Source organism: Doryrhamphus excisus, chromosome 17 (genome assembly GCF_030265055.1).
Source record: "Doryrhamphus excisus isolate RoL2022-K1 chromosome 17, RoL_Dexc_1.0, whole genome shotgun sequence".
In the NCBI taxonomy this organism is placed as follows: domain Eukaryota; kingdom Metazoa; phylum Chordata; class Actinopteri; order Syngnathiformes; family Syngnathidae; genus Doryrhamphus; species Doryrhamphus excisus.
The window spans coordinates 8,320,511-8,337,506 of NC_080482.1; the positions used below are offsets into that span (position 1 = coordinate 8,320,511).

Genomic DNA, 16,996 nt, shown 5'->3' on the forward strand with positions numbered 1-16,996 from the left:
GAGTCAACCACAAACAAGACTGATTTGATGTCAAGTCACCGTGCTCCGACATGTCTTGCCCTCTTGAAGTACTAATCACAACATCAATGCCATAAGGTATCATAAAAGAAAGCCATAGGCCACTTTCTAATCCCGGAGCCAAGATGGATGTCTGTGATCAAGTAAGGGAGGAGGGTGAGGGGGGTTGTTTTTGTTCCTGTGTTCTCTCTTTCAACAAGATGCGTCTTGTAGCTCCATTTTATGGCGATGGGTTTGAGTCGTTTGGATGTAGATAAGAGTTTGTAAATGGACGACTGCGGTCTGGTTTGTAATCAGCAGATGACAAGAGATACTCTTGTTGTTCCGCCTTGTTTGTGCTTGCGCCCACACAGGATGATTACGGGATGTGGATATGTTCAAAACTATTTATTTGGAATATATCTAGGGGAAGGTTTTATATGGTGTATTGTCTCTTTGCATTATTGGAGTAGCCAGAACTCCAGGAAATTAACTTTTTGCACTTCATTGATTGTTTAGTTGTCAGTATTGCTAGTTGTATAGCTGGTTGGTGGTTAGACGAAAACCTGAACAGTTTTTCCTGTTCATCTACTACGGTGGCTGACAAGGGCAAAACCTGCTCCAAAGAGGAATGATCCAAACCAAAAACACACAATCAAAACAAACACTACGGGAAAAATGCTGCAAATACCAAAAACACACACAAACCCCCAAAACAGAAATGCTGCAACTTTACAGAAAAAAACCTAAGGTAGGCGACAACAAAATGTCTCTGTCATACTCCAGTCGTAGATAAACAACAATGAAATAGAAGTGAAATTAAGTGGTGATTTTTGACCTGCGGCCCCAGGGTGTTTTTCTGAAGCGGTGCCATTTTGGCTGGGACGTCACAAACAGAAACTTTTTAAAGAAAAAAAATTTTTTAAAGACTGATGTGACTCCAGTAGCCTGACATAGTATGTGGCAGCATTTACTGTATGTGGTTGCAGCATTTTTCCCATTTCATGTTGAATCATACATTGCTACAGTCCCTGCAATCATCAACTTCAAATAAAATGTGAGTTTACAGTTGTGGGTGGTACACTAACAGAAGGCTATGTTGCCATCTAGTGGTGATGAGCTAAAAGTGCACAGACAATTATTGCAGTAGTCATGAATTGTCGCATGCTCATACAGCACAAAACTACAATTCATTCGGAATTGAAACCTGGGACCTTTCTCACCGTATGCAAGAATCATACTCCTAAAAGTTGGTGTAATGATGCTGTGCAAACTGATGTGAACGAGTAAAGTCCTCCAGTTGTACGTCTTACACTTTCCTGATGTTTCAAACACTCGACTGAACCTTTCAACATGTTCACACGGCACCATGGGAACATGTTGAATGGGTATGAACGACACGTCAACTCTTTTTTTTTTTTCTTCGAGGCTGACAGACATCCACTCTAATTGAGATACTCGACTATTGTGGGAAAAAAAAACCCCAAAACAATGACCCCACATAGACAGCCAACATCCATCATCGTCTTTTTGTGCACCGGTCATAATGGAAGTTATGTAACCAGCAATACACTTGATGTTGACCCCAGATCAGACGCTAGCGACGAGTGTGCTAAAAAGGTCCTTTACACTTTTAAGTTCCATTTCATTTCCTTTTCCATATTAAACAACACATTACATTGAACACATATTTAAAGCTGGAAGGATGGACTGTCTGACTCAAAGGGTGTTGAGAGAAGAAACGGTTTATGCACTGAGGCCCATATACATTTAAAAAATTACTCTATTTATTAAAACTATTAGAGTAGTTTAGAAGCTGTGTAATGTTTTATGGCTACAGACTATTGTTTTTAGTGAAGGATGAGGCAAAATGTCTCTTTTGACACTAAAGGTTGCTGACATAACCCTAAATTAATTTCCAAAAAGTCAAATCACATGTCATTTCTAAAGAAATAAAAGACTCCAATTGAGGTGAATACTTTTCATAACCATTTTATATCAGGTTGTGACGTAATGTTGCCATCACAAAAGCTAGATGAACCAGTTTTGAGACCAAATATTGTCATCTTGTTTTTTTTTTTTAATATATTTTCTCCAACTCCTCCCTGTTTGGGGCAAATGCAGTATACAATACCACTGATGCATTTTACATGACAACTATGTTGGTAAGTTTCCAATAATTCAAATGGATTACATTTATCAAGTTTTTAAATGTGCTCATGCTAGCGGTAGTGTTTGTGTATCGTGTGTATACTGGGAAACCCAGCTTGTTTACATATGGGTTGAAGTCTGCTGAATGCATGGTTTAGCATAATGAAAGGAACAAATGTGGGGAAAAAAGGAAGGGTTTGGCTGGTATTTGTTGCATTTACCTACTGAAATGTACATTGGAATGTTGGAAGATTTTTCACAGTGATATATATTTTGACAAAAACCTAGTTAGTTATCTTGATGAATCAACTACAATGTGTCATTGTATCATTATGTAATTGTATGGTCATATCACCTCATACTTTGGTACATGACAACAACAACAAAAAACTATTAGGAAAGCAGGAAGTGAACAAATGTAACAGTTACTGATTGTAAAAGTACCAGATGGAGGGGTAGGATTTAATAAGCTTTGCTTCTTCCTACTCCTTTTGGACATGTGGAACTGTGAACTGATTATGTGATGCATTCAATTGTCATCTGACGCATGTTCAAATGAAATAAAACCATTACCACTACCATGTGTCTTCATACTTACATATGTTACCAACAAGTAGTTTAGCAGAAAGAGGGGCAGGTTGGAACACTGAATGTACTCCAACATTCTGCCCCTTCCTTCAACTGGGGGTGAATATGTACCAGAGACTATAAAAAAAGTAATAACAGAGAGAGTAAAAAAAATAAATAAAAATTCATTTTAACATCTTATTTATTTTGACTGCATGGCAGAAGAGTAATTAGCGCGCAGGCCACACAGCTAGGAGACCCGAGTTCAATTCCACCCTCGGCCATCTCTGTGTGGAGTTTGCATGTTCTCCCCGTGCATGCGTGGGTTTTCTCCGGGTACTCATAATCATATGCGTAATAGTATGACATATATTGCATAATATATGCAAAATAGTGTGTTCGGTTGTCAAAATAGTCATACCATGGATGATTCTCATTGGATAGATTGATTATTTGAGGTTTATGTATGTGCACAGTGTCCTAGTGGTTTGGCATGTTGGCCACACAGTCAGATCTGAAAGATCAGGGTTCAAATCTGTTTTCCTGGGTACTCCGGTTTCCTCCCACATTCCAAAAACATGCTAGGTTAATTGGCGACTCCAAATTGTCCATAGGTATGAATGTGAGTGTGAATGGTTGTTTGTCTATATGTGCCCTGTGATTGGCTGGTGACCAGTCCAGAGTGTATCCCGCCTCTCGTCCGAAGACAGCTGGGATAGGCTCCAGCACCCCCCGCGACTCCCGTAAGGATAAGCGGTAGAAAATGAATGAATTAATCTTATTTATTCCAACTTTTGGTGTCCTAACTATGAACTATGATAGTCCCTTGGGTGATGGCATCCAGAGAGGATTATTGCTTAATGACAGATCATTCAATTAGTCAGGATCAACAAGTTTCTTTTTGCAGCGCTTTGTTGTTGAGCACAATGTCATTACGTTCGTAATCATCTGGCATTGAGAAATACTGAGTTGGAACACGTTACATAATCTTATTGGCCAGTTCACCTTTCTCTTTGCTGGGCACCATCACAACCATTAATGGTCATGGATCATTTAAGATGATGTCTATATGCATGTTTGGAATGTTTTAGACATTGTGTCGTTTTCAACAGGTGCATGTGACAAAGGATACAATGATGCAGCGGGTACCAAGGGAGGCCTTATAAGTTCTCCTCCAGCTCATTTGGACAATCAAGGTAGCAGAGGTACGAGAGGTAAGGTAGCAGATACTGCATGACATTCAGTGATGAGTAGATGTCAGTGTAAGTCAATTGGTTCTCATGGGGTTTATGTTTTATTTAGACTTCTTAAAATGAAAGGCTTCATTTTCCTGCTGGTGAACTTGATGGTTTCAACAGGCTTGCCTATAATCAATGTAAGATTTTGTGCTACTTTATTTCCCCCAAAAATTGACAGTTAAATTTGATTGCCTCTGATACATTACATTTGACTTTGAACAGATTTCTTCCTCAACGATCGTGGGTAAGTCATTTTTATTTCTGTTTTTTTTTAACATGTATTTTGAGTGCAGTTATTGTATATAATGTATATTTCTTATTTTTTATTAGTTTTTAAATAAATGTTATATCTATGCAAAATTAAGTGGCACATTTTGTTTGAAGTTTTTATTTTTTAAATTATTAAATCTGAAATTAGATACATTATACCATATGTTCCACATTTTAAGGCGTACTTAAAAGCCTTAAATTTTTTCAAAAAAATGACAATGTGCCTTATAATCCCATGTGCCTTATGTGTGCACCTGAGTTCCAAAATCTGTAAAAATGTCTGCTTGATTGAAAAAATGTAAAAAAATGTACACTGGCAGGGATAAACCAGTCAGAACATGACATAATACGTACAGTATGGGCTGAAAGTGATAATACACAGGCTAATGCCGACTGTTATTCAACTAGTACATTATGTATTTGTAAAAGGCCTAGCGCTTCTTTTTATATATATATATATATTATATATATATATTAGTCAAATACATTTGCTATTATACATTATATGCTTGTTCAAATGTCATGTGTTTTTTTTTTACTGTAGAAATGGGTGAAGAGAAAGACATTATGGAAGCAAACAAGGGTAAAGTTGGCATGTTCAAACCTCAGTTTAAGCCGGTAACCATCTTCCAACCAAAGATTCAATATTGACCTGTATCCTATTTTTCTTAGACTTACAATATGATGACATTGTGGTGAGTATATTATTGATCAATACGTAAAAAAAAAAAGAAATGCATATTTTCTCCATTGTTATTTATATTGGCCACAGCAAATACAAAGGAGTGCTGTTTATTCCGAGAGCCGGTTGTGGACTTCTCCTGTACCTTATGTGCTGGATAAAGGCCTTGGTAAATATTGTTTTCTCTTTAAATTACTCAAAATAAACATTGTGTGACTTAACTATGTAAACAGTCCTCCACACAACCAAAATATTAGAATTATTCAACTACCAAATGCAATTAAATGTTAACTTTTTTTTTTAGATATGAATGCTAAAGGAGTCACCCTTCAAGCTTTTGAGCATTTCAGGCTCAAGTCATGCATTGACTTCAAACCTAGGAATACTGAGAAATACTACATTTCTGTGAAAAAAGGCAAGGGGTAAGATTTCTCTGTATGTTCTTCATGTTTATTACTATTTCTCATTGTTGTAAAAGATGAAATGCATCGTTTGAACAACACATCAAATATTATTCTGTTTGCTGTTATTTTTCAGACCCATTTTTAAAATTGGACATATTGTGTATTATCAAAATGCTAATGCTAATAATAAGCTGTATTTTAATAAACAGTACTGAATAGTGATAAATGTGTCATTATCATATTCCCTTGCCCGTCTTTGTAGCTGTACCTCACATGTGGGGCGGGCAGTGGCCAATGGACAGGACCTCTCCATTGGACAAGGCTGTGACGGACTTTCCACTGTGGAACACGAGTTTCTTCACGCCCTTGGCTTTTACCACGAACAAGGAAGAGCGGACCGAGATGACTATGTGACCATTCATTTCGAAAACATCGAAAAAGGTTCCAGATTTGTTTTTGTTCTATGAAAAATACTGTATGAAATGGACACACTGACAGTAAATGGTGATGATAATATAATAACTAATGCATAATGTGTTTAACACAGGTAAAGAGATAAATTTCCGAAAAGTAAAGAACAGCATCACCCATGGAGTCCCTTATGACTACTGGTCCGTGATGCATTATGCGAAAGGCGCATTCAGTAGGAATAAAAACATCCCAACAATTACCACCAATGACCCCACGTTCCAGGATGTGATTGGCCAAAGACTAGAGATGAGTCCCAAGGATGTGCAGGAGCTGAACCTGCTCTATAAGTGCAGTACGTATTTCTTAAACCTGCCGAGCTAACTTTAGCAATGCCAAAGTTGCTTACAACTTTTCTGACTGTACTTGCATATATTAACCAATTTATTTTAGCCTATATTGTTATAAATATATTAATATTACTATTGAATATTTCCTTAAAGAGGCATGTCGAGTCACAGAACATGTTCAAATATACTGTAGTGTCTTCCCTTGTTTATTGTGGTTAACTGGTTCCAGACCTCACAGCGATAAGTAAATTTGTGCAAAGCAGGGTTGAATATTAACAGAATATTTTCAAAATAACAGCCTATTTACTTTTACACTCATATTATTCTGTGTTTACATCACACTGTGCAGGCTACAGGATCTCTGCAGGGACATACGTCTATTGAACTAATTTATTCACGGTACCACTTCCACACAGAATGAGAACCTTTTTTTTTTCCACTCAACCTCAGCCATGGCATGTGCCAGTCCGCATGCATTGTGAATGGTGATGTAATCTAATGTACTTTGTCATATTACTGATGTCTAGTGACCAGAATACTACATATACATTGACTTGCCTTTCAATATTTTTGACTAATATGCCATAGTAAAACACAACAATGATCACTGATTATTTTTAGCAAAAATGCAAAGAATATATATATATATATATATATATATTTAAACACTATGCAGGGACATACGTCTATCGAGTTAATTTACTCACAGTACCACTTCCACACGGAATGAGAACCTTTTTTTCCCACTTGACCAAAAATGCAAAAAAAATATATATATACATACATATATATATATATAATATTATATAATGATATATATTTTTAAACACTATGCTGTTTAAGTGTAAAATGTTCTTTTTTTTTTTTTTTTAAAAAGACAAATTTCGTAAGTATGAACATTTCAAAGTTAAACTTTGGGCATAATATACACTTTTAGGGTTAAAGCTCCCATAAAAAAAACTATAACCAAGGCATATAGCACCATTAATTTTGCAAGTAAATGATGACAAAATACAAAGTAACCACCTTTCTTGGCACTCATGCCATCTGCTGACCCTTAAGTGGTGCACTGCACCATGAGCCCTTGTGCAAAATTGCACTCAACTAATTTATTGCTCCCAAATCTGGTCACCTGTCCTTAACCTCATCTCTGTGTGCACTCACCTCCAGACTCCAGCGTTTCCTTCATGATGTTCTGTGGCTTTGTGGATGGAACCATGTGTCAGATGACAAAGTGCTCGCAGAGTGGACTCAAAGGCTGGCAAATGGTGTCGCAGGTTGCCGGCGGCCCCAACTCTGACCACACAGGTCTGCCCACTGCAAGATAATAATAAAGCTAAAAATGACTGCACAGTGAAATACACTCACATGCATTGGCTCTCATTCATTACAATGTTGCAGGTGGGAAGCCAGCTTACTTCATGCATGCCAGCACGGCGTCAGGCAAGGAAGGGGACTCCGCTTGGCTGGAGACCCGGAGGATGACACCCAGCAGGGAATGTCACATCCAGTGCCTCCAGTTTTACTATTACCATAATGGGAGTCAGTCGGACCAGCTGAACATTTGGATGAGGGAGTTTGACAATGAGGACGACCTGAAAGGACGTCTCAGCCTGGTGGGACAGATCACTGGTAAATGCAGATTAAAAAAAACATATTCATAAATCATCAATACAACAAAATAATGTATCTCTAACTGTTCCATTATATATTATATATAATATCATATATAAAAATTTTATGTTATGTATTTATGTACTTTTTTGTATATAATTATATTGAATATTTTTTCTCTCAACTTTGGATTTTTGGGATTTAAAACCAAACCAAAATAATGCCAGATTTTTCTGCCAATATTGATTTATAAATAAATGATTTTTTCTTTAATAAAAAAAATATTTTAAAAAGGTATATTTTGTGAAATATAACTACATTATTACATCAAACTTACCACAGCGCAATTCTTCTTATAAGGGCCAGGCTTGGCCTGTAACAGCATTAATACCCTGTAAAAAAAACAAAAAAAACAATTTAGTTCTAAAATTGTACTAAAAAAAAGTCTGCAAAAGGTCAAGCGCAATAGAGTGAGGAAACACTGTCTAAGTACTATGGGATACAGTACTTAGTTTGTTTGCAACTAAATTGGTACTCTGTATTATTATTATTATAAATATTATAAATAAACGTTTTGCCCCCAGGTACCACAACATCTCACTGGCAGATCAAGCACGTCTCCCTGAATGCTCATAAGCATTTCCAGGTGGAGTTTCAAGTCCAGAAAGGTGCAGGGAAATCTGATGGCGGCTTCTCCCTCGATGACATCAACCTGTCACAGACAGAGTGCCCTCATGTGACGCTGCAGATCAATGACATGGAGAAGCTTCTCAGCAGCAGCTCGTCTGGAACCTCCATATACAGCCCCAGGCAGTACTCAAGGAGGGGCTACGCTTATCGCGTAGGAACCACCCTCTATAAAACACACATCGGGGTGTTCATGCAGCTCTTGAACGGAAGTCACGATGACAAGCTGGAGTGGCCTTGCCCTCATCGGCACATGACGGTCCAAATGATTGATCAGAACCCTGAAATCCAGCTGCAAATGTCAAAGCAGAGAACCGTAACCTCCGACCCGAACTGGATGTATCCAGATGGTAAGTTCCAAAAAAATAATGTACTTCAGTAGACCTACACCAAGGTCGGTTTATCACCGCTATTCACATGGGTTACTTTCCAAGACTCAACCATCCCATAGTATGCCTTTCACAGTCATTTCCAGATTTAAGACACAATTACAGGCACATACTATACAAACGGTACAGTTACACATCATGTCTTCTCAAAGCATCTTCCTGCTGTATAATGTGAATGAATGGAGTGAAACAGTGCCCTCTGCTGGATTGATTGCTGCAGCACACGTTATACCCTGCAGATGACACCATCAAGTCACAGAAGTTATGAAAAAAATGAATAATTTAAAATTTTAAGCCGAATTAAGATATCAGAGACAATGTGGGGGATCAAATGGCAAACCGAAAACATGCGTGTACTGTACCTGATACTAGTCCATCCCATTCCTGTAGATGGAAGCAGTAGTACTGTATATGGAAATCTTCTTTCACAGTACTTCTCTCTGTTGGATGCCATGGCTAACTCTTTCACTTGGCTGCAATGGGCTGTAAAAGAAAACAAACAAAAAACACAGTGAATGGAAAAAAAATAATGTTTTTCATAACTAACAACTAGAACAGTACTGTCCAGATTACTTCTTAGTGTAGCAAAGTCTGATGTATGCATGGGGCATTCATGCGGAAAAAAAATGCACTTTTATCCAAATTGACACCAAAGTTCGAGGTGTTCTTTTTTTGTCTCATCTTATACAATTGTAATTGTAAATATCTCGTCTAGAATAAATTAAAAAAAACATCTAGTTGGCTATATAACATATTTGCAAAAATGTTCTAATATATATATATTTCTCAAGATATGCACACAAATTTAATAGGTGCACCGACTAGCTAGTAAAGCAACAATGATTCAATTATTTGCTTATAAATTCTCATATTTTGTATAAACAGGCACATACGTTTGGGACGACCCCCGTAAGAATGGCGTCATCCATGTCGATGAGAACAATAAAATTATGTTCGTCAGTCCAATGCTCGGCTGGTCCAAGTTTGCCACTTTGGAACAAATGAAGACCAGAGACTTCCTCAAGGGAGGAAGCATCGTTTTGAGCTTCAGCTTCGAAGGCATGCCAGCATCTTTTTTTTTTGGAGATCCATTGTCCTCATCTAAGTACCATCAATTCAAAAATTATATATTTTTTGTTAGACATTAGTCCTCTGGTGGATGGACACGCTCTGCCATGTCCTAAAGTTGGACCAGTGGTCGTCACACATCCTCCTAAGGACCAGGGTGATGGTCCATGTTCTTCACGGTAGGTAGGACATTGTTGGAGCATACACTGACAACTTCATGATTATCATGTTTTTCCACAGCATTGAAACCACCACACCACCACTTCCTGTCATCACAAGGTATTTACATTTAACAGAAACACTATGATTCATTTAAATATTAAAATTAGAAAACATTTTTCATGACGTTCTCATAAAAGAATGTTGTATTCTTGCTTTAAACGATGCCAAAGTTTCAGAAAATGACGTTTGCGCATTTGGAAGTGAGCCCTGAAAGAAGTTTGGGATGGCTCAAAACACTCGTCTTAAAACTGTCCGTTTGTGATGTCACAGAAGGGGCTTCCTTATATGGGCATGGCTGTAGCTATGTACTCTGTCCTCTGTTTACTTGCTAGCAAAGCCACATTTGATTACAATTCCTAATGACGCCACCATCAGGCACACGTGGTTGGAGTTTGTGATTCCCTATTAGCTAAAGAAATGCATTTTAATGTGTCAACAGCATTTCAACACAGCTAGCGGCACAAACCGGAACTCCTTTTAAGTACTAGTTAGTGTGACCAACCACAGCAGAGTGGGAGTGCCTTGAGTGGAATACATTAAAAACAGACCGTTTGAGGCAACCACAAAATCCAAAGATATACAGTTGAATAGGTGCAGATTCTGGAAGAACTAGAATGCTTTGTGCACTGGTTATTGTGTGTAGCTGCTCTATAGGCATCCACAACTCAATACAAAGGGCCAAACAATGAGCATAATAGGTCCCCTTTAAAAACTGTTTTTGTAATGACCCTATTTAAGTAAAATTATAAATTACTGGTGATATGATTTTCTTGCCTCACAATATTAAAAATTAAATCTGATAAATTATGACTTTTCCTGCATAAAATAAATTGTCCAACTGGTAAAACAATTGTATTCTTCCAAAAAAATCAAAAAAAAAATTTAATAAAATGTTCTTATATTGTTTAATTCTTGTTAAATTATATGTTACATTTCTGCAAAATGACTTTTCCCTTGCAAAAATGAGAACTATTGTCTTGTGAATTACTAATATTACGTCTTTATTCTGATAAAATTCTACCTTCATTTTTGTAAAATTTTCAAACAGCGCTGCAATCACAAGTCCTGTCACCACAGATGACCCAACGTATTTACAATACATTTACATAATATTGCACCATTTTATCATCTTTTCATGACTAATATTTTCCACAGAGAACCCACTAGCCTACCCGTTCCTCACTCCATAGACTACAAGCGGTATGAAAATGCCAATATTTCATGCCCTTTTTCACAGCACCATGTAGTTCACAGCAGCATGGCGCTTTAAAGTCGTAAAACATTTCATTACTCTCAATTTACATGCAGTATAAAATGTGTTACAACTACAGTATTATACCGAATCTAGAAAATACAAAGAAATGATTCGCTTTTAATAAGTAAACTACATGTACAGGAGTGCTTGGCTCACATTAGCAAACAGCTAATAATGGTGCTTCAATGTATTTCCACCACTAATATTACTACAACCGCTAATAACTCAAAAAGTCACTGAATGTGCTGATCAAAATCAGTGTCGGTTCAGTTTAAACACATTAACTCACCTGGCATTTATGAAAGAGCGATATACAGTGATAGAGGCTTCTTTCATCTGAATTATGGATTAAGTTATAACTCCCAAATCAGTGCCCTCTACTGGTAAGAAGGCGTAATTGCAACAGCAACACTATTGGAAACACTGTACTGTATTTACTGTATATGCAAGTTACTTTAAGAAAATTTGAATACTAATTTTGGAGAAAATGAGAACAGCTTGGCAAGTTCAAATTAATGTTTTTCTGGAATTATTAATATTACAACTTTATTCAGATGAAAATTACACCTTCATTTTGTAAAATGACAATTTTATATAATTACTACATTGTTTCATACAGCGTTACAAACACCACCACCCCACGTCCTGTCCCCACAGGTGACCCAAGGTATTTACCATCCATTTACATAATAATGCATAATTTTATAATCTATACATAAATTAAATAACTGAATATTTTCCACAGAAAACCCACGACCCTTCCCGTTCCTCACTCCACAGACGACAAAAGGTATGAAGATGACCGTTTTCACAGCACCATGTAGCTTACAGCAGTACCATCTTTCAGTTTGTCACATTTTATATTGGTAATACAGTACTGTATACAACTTGAAGACAATTTGAATACTAATTTTGTACTGAATTAAGTGTTACGTTGCTGTTAAGGTATACTACATATGTATCCAAATAATGATTCAATTGTATGTATGGTGGTAATATACTGTACATACTAGTACTTACCTTAGAAAGTAATCTCTTTGCATGTACGTTTCTCCCACTGCAGCATTTTTGGCTTCAGTCCCAACATGGCCTCCTCCCCTGCCCTCGTCTTCTTGCTGATCCTGGTGCTTCTATTGCATTGACAGTTGGCACAGTGAAATAACTGCATCTGAGAAAAGAAGACATACCTGCAATATGACAGCTTTTTGGTGGAGGAAGTTGCGATTTTGTTCTTGCTTATAAGAAATCTTCTTTGTGAGTCTTTACAATTCAAACTCAACCCTTCCTCGACCTGGAAAGACCAGTACACGCTGCGTTAAAAAAAAAAGTAACCACATTTATTTCCATCCATCACACATGATCACCATATATTATGTCTAACCACTGTTTTGATTTTCACATCACATTCTCATGCATCGCCTTGATGCCTTTCCGACATAGTACATCTTGCTATCCTCCGGTTTTGTTTTGTTTTTTTTAATACGCCATAAAGTAAAGACATTTGTGCTACACAATGTAGGCATGGCTCGGCCAGTCCCGGCTTCTTGGTGGTTGTCTTTGTCCCTCATGTCTTCCCCCAGAAATCACAGTAGTAAAAGAGAGTCTCTGAATGTAATATTGGAAAAAAACTCAGTCCAGGTTCCTGTGTGTCTTTCTCTGTGCCTGTTCAAGCTGAGGCCTGCGAACTGGCTCCTGCGGGAAGTGGGGGGGAGGGGGACAGGGCAGCACTAAACCTCTCTAACCGATGGTGACACTGAAGCCACACTGAAACTTGTTCTTGCGGTGGTTGAGGAAAGCTCCCAGAGCCAGAGTGAGAGGGAGGGGTAATAGTTTCTTCTCCAGGCTGGCCCCCACCACCCAATTGCTATCAACGGAGCCTGGAGGAGGGACAAGAAGACGGGAAACCATATTTTGGCTGCATTGATCACATAACTAGTTGCTTCGATTGTTACGCTACTTACCTTTAAACAGTAAGTTAGCCTTGGGCAGGTCCAGCTGGTAGCCCAAAGATGTTGTAGTATCCTGCATCCTTGTGCTGGCTTCAAACTCTACTCCTACCTGCAACTGTATAGGATGCAAAAAATGTCAATAAAACATATTATATTAAACACAGTCCAATGAGATCCTTTATCAAATATTCAAAGATAATATACAAAGATATGCTGCTGACTTTTGAGCGACACAGTCAAAGGTATTCATTAAACATGCTCATTACTACATTGTGTAGAAGTGTACACGGTATCGAGTACCAACCTGATCGTTGGCTTTATGATAGTAAGTAGCGTGGCATCCTGCTCCTCCCAGAGTCAGCGTGGCAATGTAATTGTCACCTGAGAACAATGGAAATTATCGACTTGCATATCATCTACCACATACTGTGGATATTTTGTTAAAGGGGAACTGCACTTTCGGGGAAAATTTTGCCCAGCATTCACAATACAATATACGTACTTCTTTCCCTTTTGTGTTTTGAATCAAAATATGGCAAGATACTGCAATTATTACATGTTATCATCAGTGTATGTGTTAATACATGATCACAGCATGTATATCACAGTGCAACGTTGTTAGAGGGTTTTTTAAAGGGCTTCATAGTCATTAACATTAGCATATTAACTCATTTTCTTGTGTTATAATGTACAGAAAAGGGGGAAAGAAATATCTTCACGTTTCACATAAACATTGTGAATGATGGGCAAATTTCCCCCAAAAGTGCAGTTTTACGTCATGAACACAAAGCCAAACATTACAAAACTCATATGTCTGATTTCTATTTTTGTGTTTAATACAAATGTTTCAAATCAAACTAATTTAAATATTTGTTTTTTTTCATTACTTCTTATTATAAAGTTACTAGATTTACCTCATCGTGACCTTATTCAATCAGAATTTTGTTCTTGAAATGTACGCCACAAGCCACAAAAAAATATATTTTTGTCATAGTAAAGCAACTTTCAAAGAAAATGTAGACTTTTCTGCTGCAGTGTTTACATTTTTATAATCATAAAACTGTTTCTCCATTGTTGTAAAAAGTGACTTTAGTTACTTTACTGACATAAAATTGCACCTTATTCCCAAAAATTATATTTAAGAAAAATCCAAAATTTTGATGTAATACTACAGCTTTTTAAATCTTAAAATACAAAGTCTGTCATAATAAAAAAATAACATTAAATAAATTAAAAAAGGAAAAATACCAACTATATTGTAATAAAATACTGGTTTCCTTTTGGTAAAATGAAAATTGTATTCAGAAAAATCATGACTTTCCACATAAAACGAAAATGTTCCTAAAATTTAACATTATTACAATGAAAAATTCTAATTGTATAATCATAACATGTCAATTGTATTATGGAAAGTGTAAGGTTTTTCTTATATTAGATATAAATAAAATACTTTACTTTACCTAGTGAGAATAAGTGGCATTAAAAATAGATGGATAGTTTTGTTTGAAGACTTCTTCGTAAAAAAAATACTTGCTGGGAGTGACTTTATCAAGTAGTCATTTACCTGTGTACCTGCCCAAGAAGGAGGTGACTGTTCCTTCCTCGCCTGGTCTCTGGTGGTATACAAGTTCACCACCCAGAGCTAGCGAAGGTGTAATTGACTGGAGATAGTGGGCCACGACAATGCCTGAAGAAGACCAAACAGGAATATCAGCTTTCAAGACAAGCAAGCAGCAGCACACAGATCCCCAAAAGGTATTCAAAGAAAAAAAGAAATCAACCTGAGCCTACGAGTATATCTGGGTTTCCCAGCGTCACCGCAGAGGTGAAGTCGGCACCACGGTACTCCATGTCACACTGCCAGTTCACAAACTTATGCTGCTGAGTCTGGAAAACAAACAAACCGACATAACTGACTGAACTCGTTAAACCATTGCAATGTGCTGCATGTGTGTGTGTGTTACCTGGATGGCTATTTTGGAGCGGACGGCTGTGCTAAGCTGATGGATGATTTGAGCATTAAGGCTCCCCGTGTTGTCCATATCACCCACCATGACAGGGAATGACTAAAGAGAGCAAAATCATGTTCAGTTTGAGAAACAATCGCCTAAAAATTGTCGCTGGTAGTCCAACAAAAACGATACCTCTGCTGGTCCTGTCTGTTTACTGCCTACGTAGGTGGACCCAAATCGGTAACCGGAGTCCCCCAGTGTGCTGAGGGTGACAGTATGGCTGACCTGGAAGTGGTTACTCAAGCCCTTGTTGACAACTAGCCGCACACCTTCCATCTGTATAGGGAAAACCTCTGAAACAGAACAAGTTGAGGACATTTTAACGCTGGAGCAGATTAATTACATTTCTTTTATTTCCACTGGCAACAACTTGAAAGTCGAACGGATAGTGTAGATCTAATTAACAGGAATTAACTTATTTTTACACTTGTATTAGCATTCATAATATTAATTATAGCATAGAACCACTGTAGAATGAGGAGAGTTTGACCATGACTAGATCAACTAGTTCCATTATTTAGTTTTGGGCAGTTTTTATAACAAAACAGATGGAAAATTGTACCTTGGAATGCATTGTTTGCAACTTTAGCGCCACAGTAATTTGACAGTGCTCACACAAATGAGGTGATCTTTACCTTTACATTTGCGGTGGCACTCTTCATACGTGCCCGGGTTCGGGAGCGGGGACTCTGTCGCGTCCGTGATCTGCAGCTCAGATGAAGACGATGACAATGACGGAGGGACGGAGGACACTGATGGCATGGTGAACCCCGGGGGTACCGAAACCAACCCCGGGACCCCTTGACCACCACCAGCCGTGGCTGGGGTGGGACTTGGGGAGGTGGCAGCCAGCACACTGCCCATACTCTGAGGCTATAACAGACTGAAAGAAAAGAAGTCAGTGGAGGGTAAAATGACTTGTCATATAGTAGGCAATACCCACAACAATTGAGTTAATCCTTTAAAAGCTTAATTAGAGAGACACTGGCATTGACTCTGAACACAATTCCACAAAGGGCACAGTTAGCTAAGGAAACATTAGCACAAGGGAGCTAATGCAGTTAACTGGCCATGCAGTTAACAGTGTAGCGGTTTGGCTTAAGCTAAGGCCCGATTTTGTCAGTTACTAGCAAGTATAAGTGAACCACGCCGGTTGACGTCCATGCAGTTTAATTTATAGGTAGTTACTAAATTCCCACGTACTGGTATGGCCACAGGTTAACACTCGCAATAACTCATTTAACCCCAGGCGGCTAAAGCTAGCTAGCGTTAGCAAACTAGCTACCTAGCTAACTGGAAACGAAGCCATGTGGAGTCCGAACGAGAGCACTCCGTCTGAATATACAATCACCGGTGATGCAGTCTACAATGGTTGTTCATTCACAACGAGAAGCCATTATTTTATTATGAAGCTACAAAAGGAAAAACATGATTAATCTACTCACGTTTTGGTTCCAGCAGGGGAAAGGGGGGGGTTCAGCACCGGTAAAGTTCACCACAAGCGTCTGTGGCAGTAGTTGTGACAAGCGTCCGCCCACTTCCGGTATTGGTGTCGCTGATTGGTTGGCTTCGAGCCTACTTCTCCGACCATTGGCTAAAAAACGCAATAGGGCAGGTCCATTTGTGGTGATGTCACACGGTGGGGGTCATCTGCTTATGGGTAGTTTCATTCAATCTTCGCTGAATGACATTCCAAGGGTACGTCTGGATTTTGTGGGGTTTTTAATGCGCAT

At 38.1% G+C, this 16,996-nt stretch overlaps 2 protein-coding genes across 3 annotated transcripts; one reads left to right on the plus strand and one right to left on the minus strand.

The window, feature by feature from the left end:
- Window positions 1-937: 937 nt before the first annotated feature.
- On the plus strand, window positions 938-13,387 carry LOC131105452 (meprin A subunit beta-like). Its single transcript, XM_058053585.1, has 19 exons — window positions 938-2,162; window positions 3,828-3,929; window positions 4,018-4,090; window positions 4,176-4,197; window positions 4,768-4,806; window positions 4,896-4,918; window positions 4,996-5,074; window positions 5,210-5,327; window positions 5,572-5,750; window positions 5,857-6,072; window positions 7,238-7,375; window positions 7,469-7,699; window positions 8,266-8,718; window positions 9,643-9,816; window positions 9,899-10,004; window positions 10,066-10,104; window positions 11,922-11,969; window positions 12,048-12,092; window positions 12,366-13,387. The coding sequence occupies exons 3-19, from the start codon at window positions 4,028-4,030 to the stop codon at window positions 12,442-12,444; spliced, it is 2,052 nt and encodes a 683-aa protein (XP_057909568.1). The 5' UTR covers window positions 938-2,162; window positions 3,828-3,929; window positions 4,018-4,027; the 3' UTR covers window positions 12,445-13,387.
- On the minus strand, window positions 11,320-16,823 carry tomm40 (translocase of outer mitochondrial membrane 40 homolog (yeast)). Of its 2 annotated transcripts, XR_009119936.1 has the most exons (10): window positions 16,709-16,823; window positions 15,899-16,146; window positions 15,396-15,556; window positions 15,216-15,317; window positions 15,033-15,138; window positions 14,816-14,938; window positions 13,556-13,632; window positions 13,264-13,366; window positions 12,921-13,179; window positions 11,320-11,548 (listed from the first exon to the last, which is right to left on the minus strand). XR_009119936.1 is itself a non-coding variant. In XM_058053587.1 (9 exons), exons 2-9 carry the CDS (start codon window positions 16,125-16,127, stop codon window positions 13,040-13,042), a joined length of 1,041 nt encoding a protein of 346 aa, XP_057909570.1. In that variant the 5' UTR covers window positions 16,128-16,146; window positions 16,709-16,823; the 3' UTR covers window positions 12,618-13,039. The 2 variants fall into 2 exon arrangements, 1 of the variants encoding a protein (XP_057909570.1); XM_058053587.1 differs by lacking the exon at window positions 11,320-11,548 and having other exon boundaries at window positions 12,618-13,179.
- Between the last annotated feature and the right edge of the window lie 173 nt (window positions 16,824-16,996).